This window comes from Octodon degus, unplaced genomic scaffold, assembly GCF_000260255.1.
Source record: "Octodon degus isolate 3935 unplaced genomic scaffold, OctDeg1.0 scaffold00085, whole genome shotgun sequence".
Taxonomy (NCBI): domain Eukaryota; kingdom Metazoa; phylum Chordata; class Mammalia; order Rodentia; family Octodontidae; genus Octodon; species Octodon degus.
The window spans coordinates 8588611-8595881 of record NW_004524661.1 but is presented as its reverse complement, the minus strand read 5'-3'; the positions used below and the strand labels follow the sequence as shown (position 1 = coordinate 8595881).

The 7271-nt window shown below is 41.5% G+C and overlaps 1 protein-coding gene across 1 annotated transcript; it reads left to right on the top strand.

The window, feature by feature from the left end:
• The first annotated feature begins 6218 nt into the window (after positions 1-6218).
• On the top strand, positions 6219-6659 carry LOC101577198 (signal recognition particle 14 kDa protein-like). Its single transcript, XM_012515972.1, has one exon. It carries the CDS (start codon positions 6219-6221, stop codon positions 6657-6659), a length of 441 nt encoding a protein of 146 aa, XP_012371426.1.
• Positions 6660-7271: the final 612 nt, after the last annotated feature.

The following is a 7271-nucleotide window of genomic DNA, read 5'->3' as shown; positions in this document are numbered from 1 at the left end:
CTCTCTCTCTCTCTCTCCCTTCTTCCCTCTGTCGCCCTTTCCCCTCACCAAACTATAGCATAATCATTGGAATGAATGTCTTTCTATATTCATTTCCTGCCACTTTGCAGTTTTACAAATATGTGGGGTGTGTGTGTGTGTGTGTGTGTGTGTGTGTGTACACTTGGTACTACTGATTGAACCAAAAGCCCTCGGCAGAGATGCACTGAGATTCATGCCCTATCCTTTGCATTTACTTTTGTCTGGGATCAGGGCCTTTTGAAGTTGCCAAGTTGCTCAGGCTGGGATAGAGCTTGTGATTCTCCTGCCTCAGTCTCCCAGTCATGGGTGTACCACCATGTACCACCATGCCATCTTGATTTTGGTTCCTACTGGGTATTTTCTTCCAATAGCATTCTTTAAAGGAGTTTAAATATTTTGTGTGGACAATAATTTTCTTTCTTTCTTTTTTTTTTCCTCTGTAAAAGGGTTTGTTTTCTTTTGATTCAAGATTTGGGAGGGAGCTTCAGAAAGGTGAGAAAGCTGCCTAGTGACTGGGAGAGGGTTAGGCCAAAGACCTGATGCCAGGTGATGCAGGAGCTCCTTAGAGACCACCAGGCTCTGTGACCTCCTAGTCATGCTTAAGGATGAGAGCCTTTCAAAGAGGAACTTGCCCAGCTCAGCCTGGACCTTGCCAGCCTGCAGAGGGCAGTGAGGCAGTCACCTGAGCTTCAACTCCTTATCTAGGAAGAAGTTTTTCTGGAAATCACAGAGATGGGGGTTGGTCCTGGCACAGTCCAGGGCATAAAGGTCCAGAAGAGCTTGGTTCAGGTTCTTTTCCATGGCCAGGGCAGCTTCCATGGCATCCAAGGTTTCACCCCACTCATCTTCAGATGGCTTCTGCACCTCTTGAAAGAGCACACAGCCACCGTGCCAGTTTTGCATCTTCAGGAGATGCTCCGCACCCTCAAGTATCTCCTTGGCCAGCTCACAGAAGAAGCGGCCCATGCCTGCCAGAACCACATCATCTCAGTCAAAGTAGTAGCCCAGAGAGAGGTAGCTGTAGGAGGCCTGCAGGTGCAGGTTCACCAAGCGGTTGACAGCAGCCTCCACCCTGGTGGAATAATTCTGAGGAATCTGAGAGGTCATGGCTGATCAGCAATAAGGAGCTACCCACAAAAGAATGGTGTTGTCTGATCCTGGAAGGAGGAGATAGGGAAGAAGATGGTCCTGAAATGTGTCCTTGGAAGGTGGATGGAAAGATGAGAGGGAGTCCCAGGTCTGTTCCGTCCAAACTCTGTTGAAGCAAAAATCAGCTCCGGACGTACTGCCTGGATAATAATTTTCTTCCACAACTCTGCCTGCAGTGCAGAAGTAGTATCTTCATAGGTAGAAACAGCTTCTTCAATAATTTTTATGTTCTTTATTTAAAGCCCGTTTCTCAACCTGTGTACAAATTTTGTATTTGCTGTAAATGGAGTGGTGTCACTCATTGTAAAGGATTTCTTCCTGATATTTTTATGTGACAATGTTTTGTGCGTGTTGCCCTTAATAGGGGCATGTTCTGTACCAAGACCCTCTCCATCTTTACTCGGTAGTTATTATGTGCTGTGCCTGTAACTTTGGCTGCATTAGGTGCAGCAGCAGAAGTAGCATGAACTGGTTTTGTTTCCTTCTTTTCCAATTTCATGGAGAGAAAATGTGTTTGTATTAGAGATTTCTGCAATCCCAGCCTGTGAATTGTTTCTTACAAATTCTAGAACTCTTTCCTTTTCACTTAAAGGACATTGCTTACTCTTTCTCTTCCACTTATCCAAATTGCCAGTGTGATTGCTTTCACACTGCTGGGCCGTGAGTAAGCTAAGCCAAGATGGTTACATGCTGATGGCTGTGGGTGTGGGGTGTGCGCAGTGTGGAGACGCTAGATAAGGGGCGGTGTCAGTGACAGGAGAGACAGGAAGGGAGCAGGAGCCGTGAGGTCTCATCACACCACTCCGAACAGCATGCAATTTAACTTATTCCTGCAGTCTCTGCTGAGTTCTTCTGAATTGGTGCTGACTCAAGGTAACAGAAATGGTAGAGGCCGAAACCACCGATGAGGTGGGACTATTGCCTTCAGTGGCTGGCGCTCTATGCAGAATGAAAAATGACCAACCAGATATGTAATTACCCTTATAAAGTAATTAGTAGACATTATCACACTCAGAATCTTTAAAGGAAAGCTTGTGAGAATAACAAATATATTCATTTTCATCAAGATATGTCAGGAAATCCTTGTACTGGAGATGCAGTTTGTTTGGGTCTTGTATCAGTCACTTCTCCACCACAGGGACCAAGTACCTGGTATCGGCAACATGAAGGAACAAAGGCTAAATTTGGATACCGATCTTGGAAGGTTCAGTCCATGCACAGAGAGCTGATTTGGCATAGTAGAGAGGCACGCTTAGCCCATGGAGGCAGGTGAAGGAGGCAAGATCCGGGGCTGAGAGCATGCCTTTCCAGGTCACACCCCTTTTCCAGTGCCCCGCCTCCTCTAATCGGCCGCAGCCTTTAATAGCACATTCACATCTGAGCTCCTCTTAGTTACTTTGCTCATTGCTCAAACAAAATGCCAGACACCCAGAATGTGAAGGGGGAAAGGTTTTTACAGCTCACAGTTGGTAGAAGTTTCAGTCCATTTTTAGCTGGCTCCAAGGCAGGGTGTCACAGCAGAGGGATATCACAGAGCGGGCAGACCAAAGGCAGCAAGCCACAAACAACAAGCAGCAACCATGGCGGCTCCCTCTCTGTCTCAATTCTATCCAGGCTACCCGCTCGAAGGACAGGCAGCACTCAAACTCAGCATCACACCACTAATCCCAGCCTCACACACCCTGTGTCCAAATGCCTCTGGCAAGCACCACCTATGACTGTATGTCTTTGGCGGACCTCCCAAGCTCTAACCTCAGCAACGGAGGATTCCACTAATGAATGTATACACCTTTAATTCAGTCACTTCTTAAATTCTGAGCTGCTGAATGCATGAGATTTTTGGAGGATGTTTTTGATCTGAAGCATACTTTCTACTACTGAAGTAGATAATATATTTTTGTATATATCCCTCAAAATTCTGTATATTAGCCTCATACAGATACAAATTCTATCCACATAATTCCTCACCAAGTATTTGTACTCATTTCTGCATGGCCAGGAAGAAAATAAGATTTTTGTGTTGTGTCATGGTAAGTGAATAAATAGTTTTTCTATTCATTAGAGTGGACATAATAGAATAATTGTGTATTCATGGTGGTCAGTTTTCTATAAATATTGGAATCCAGTAATTGCTATGAAGCTGCTTATTATTTACTGGATTGGAAAACCTAAAGGAATATCAACATGCAGGAACTACTTCTGTAAGTCAAAAATAAATTTTTATTTTGTTTGTTTGTATCATCTGGTTAGTGTGAGCATTTTTGCTTATTTTGTTCCTTACTAGGAGCTAACTTCATCAGCTGGGGTTGGAGAGTATGTCAAGCACTGTTTTATGTTGGTATAACTCGTTTATAGCAATTGTTTTCCCAGACAGTACGACTCTAGAGCTTTTCTTGTTCCCTCTCTTGAGGATGTGGAAGTAACACGCATTTTGAGAAACAAAAGAAAATTATTTGTTCTTCATCTCCTGCTTTTGCAGTTTTCTCTGTTGTTTTCCTGGTTGAACGCCAGCCAATCTGAGAATGTAAAATGTATATAAATGTGAAAGAAATAATCTCATGCTGCCTGTATTTTCCCAGTGTCCATGTCATATTATGCTAAATAGTTTTCTTGAGAGAAACTTCTGTTGTTTTCCATTGCCAGTTGATCTTTTACTCATTTTGAAAAAGAAGATCGGGTGTTTAAAATGCACAGTTCGGCACTGAGAGTTATTTTATGTAAAGTTAGAGCCATCTCTCACCTTTCATTTTTACCCAGGTTTCTATATTATCATTTAGTTTGTTTAAGAGACTGCCACTGATTTCAGAAAAAGGGCTGGGGAAATAGCTCTGTGGTCTAAGAGCCTGCCTGGCAAGTGCAAGGATCCTGGTTCAATCCCTGGTAGTGCATGCCATGCACATCTATAATCCCAGAGCTGGGAGGCTGAGACGGGAGGATCCGTACCCCTGTACTGAATACGTAAAAAGATTAAAAATATAAAAAGAAAGAAACCATGTTTTCTGAACTGCTATCTTTAGCAACACATTAAATTTATTAAGCATTTCTACAAATTGCTATGAAATTCAAACATGTAGAATAGTACTATTTTCTTTTTCTTTTCTTTTTTTTTTTTTTTTTTTTTTCCTCAGGGTCTCACTACATAGCCCACATTAGCAGTGATCCTCCTGATTTCTGCCTCCCAAGTGCTGGGATTACAGGCGCACGCCACCGCGCCCGGACTCCATCGCCGGCTCAGCGCACCCGAAGGTGGGGCCGGCGCGGCAGGCAGAGCCAGGTATTGAACCCTGGCTCCTGCACTTACCTAAGCAAGCACTTAGTCCGCTGAGCTATACCGCCGGCCCTAGAATAGTACTATTATAATCAAGGAAATTTCAAGATACAGTAAACTCAGTAATCTGGAGAATACAGTAATACCTCCATTCAGGAATACTTCTTTTTTCCAAACAGTTCAGTTCCCAAACGCTTTTGTCCAAATTTTGCTTCCATTCATGAAGTTTACATTGGGTGATAAACATCATTGTGGTCATCTTTTCCACAAAAGCATAAATACAGCTATCTTTCCCCAAATCATAAAACAAATTGAGTTTGTAAAACGAGGCTCTCCTTTATAGGGGTGGAACTGCCTACAGTTCAGAAATTGTGATCCTTGGTCACTCCGTGACTCTTCTTTGTGCATACATCAACACAGGGTCGATCTAGATCTCATTTGAGTATTTGTTATTATCATCCTAAGTATATGCGGGACGCAAGATGAGTACTTTGGAGATTTCCCTTCAAATCTTTGTCATTTGACTGTACTGGAAGGAATCACTAAGAAAGAAATCCAGATCATCCCTCTATAGTTAGAATGTGCAACAGCTTGTGGGGAGGAGGGTTCATATGGGGCATATCCATTGAAGTTGTCATAGAAATAAACATGTAGTGGAAAACTGACTGCAGTGATTTTCACTACAGTAAACTTCAGTTTTCAGGTGAGCATTTTAAAAAGAAAGTAAGCCTGTGTTTACAGCACTACAATTTGTCATAACTCATTTTGGAAACAATCCAAATACTCATCAGTTGAGGAATGGATAAAAAGGTTTATTTGTACATGGTGGAGTATCACTCAGCTACAAAGAAGGATAAACTCAAGGCTTTTATAGATATATGAGTGCAACCAGAGAGTATATTCATACGTGAAATAAATCAGGCCCACATGTGTAAACATTATATTGTTTCCCTGGCATGAGACCCTGAAAGAGGAAATAAAATCCAAAAGGTACAATAGATACTTTGAAAGGGAGAGAAGCTTCTTAAAAAGAAAGAACAACTGAGATGAGGAAAAGGATAAAAGAAAGAAAAAGGGAAGGAAAGAATATGTATACACAGAATAGCAAAGATAATTGTACTACTAATTTCATTTGGTTGATTAAAAATCAGCAAATGCTTAAGTTTTACACAGATTTATAAGCTTTTATCTGCTAATCTGATCAACTACTTTGAAGACAACACAGGCAGTATAACAACTACTGCTGAATTCCTATCATCTTGTTTTGTGAAATTCTGTTTCATTTCTAAATTTTTAAATTATTTTTTTTCTCTGTATAATCAATAAGAGGAATAAAAAAGCATCTAGGAGCACAGTAACCGGGAGTGCGGCAATGTTGCATTTTCTTCCTTGCCTTTGATAAACAAGATTTTATTGACCAAACCTCCGTGAATGTTGTCTGACTTTGATGAAGATTTTCATATACGCCTCATGAAAGCTAGCACTTCAGCCATGCCCATTTTCTTAATGATCGTAGAAAATAACACAACCATTTGAGAAGGGAATTTTCAGGGTAAAACACGTAAATTTTCACTTAATATTTTGCAGATGCATATATAATAATGACGGTAAGGATACCTGATTATGCTCTTCTACAAAAATCTGGCACTTATTAATAGGTTGTTCCCATGCCATTTTTGGAGATTGTGTGTTCTTTTCCAGTTCTAATTAAAACAAACAGTACTCACAAAGTAGGTAACTGAGATTTTATTAACTTTGAAATGACTACAGTATCGTCAAGATGCTGCTGGAGAGTGAACAGCTCCTGACCGAGCTGACCAGGCTTTTCCAGAAGTGCAGGACGTCAGGCAGCGTGTTCCTCTCCCTGAAAAAATATGATGGTCACACTAGATCCATCCCAAAGAAGGGCTCTGTGGAGGGCGTTCAACCTGAAGGTAGCAAATGTCTTCTGAGAGCTACAGATGGGGAAAAGAAGATCAGCACTGTGGGGAGCTCTACAGAAGTGAGTAAGTTCCAGATGGCGTATTTCAACCTGCTGAGGGCTAACATGGACAGGCTGAAGAAGAGGGACAAGAAGAACAAGAACAAGAGGGCCAAACACCACAGTGAACGGCTCTGGGTTCTCTGCTCTTACCAGTCAACCAACGGATTGCTGTTTTTCCTTTTGGCCACAGAGCTAGATTTTTGGCTTCCTTGTGGAAATTATTTTCCTATGAAATGAGGGTCATTTTGGAAAGAAAAAGATTATAGTGTACAGGGTTGTTGTGGTAAGAAACTAGTTCAGATCTGTGCTGCATGGTTGTGTTCTTAGTTCCCAAAGGCCTCTGTCACCATTCCCTGAAGAGCGATGTATCATTATCTATTTGTCCCCCACCCCCGCAAAAAAAGAAATGATTACCAATAATGTTCTCACAAACACAGCTGCTTTAGTCTTTTCAAAAAAGTTATGTGCCAACAAGAATAATATTATGGGGTCGACGAGATAGCGCAGTGGTGTGAAACACCTTCGTAAGCAAGCTTAGGCAAGTGCAGGGACAGCAATTCAATCCCTGGCACCATATGACATGCTAGCCCTGCCTCTAGGGTAGGCTAAGCCAGCCACACACACACAAAAAAGAAATAATATTATGATAAAAATGTTTTCTTGTTGTACGTATTGGTAATATTATAAAATACATTAAACATAGAGGAAACATAAGTTTCTATATTCTTGTCTTCAAATGTTTCCAAAAATTTGTTATCTTGAGAAGGAGTACTGCTGTGGGGCCAGAGATTTTCTAAGACATACTTTATAGCACAACACTAAGATTATTTAAGGGTAAAAGTTGGTCTT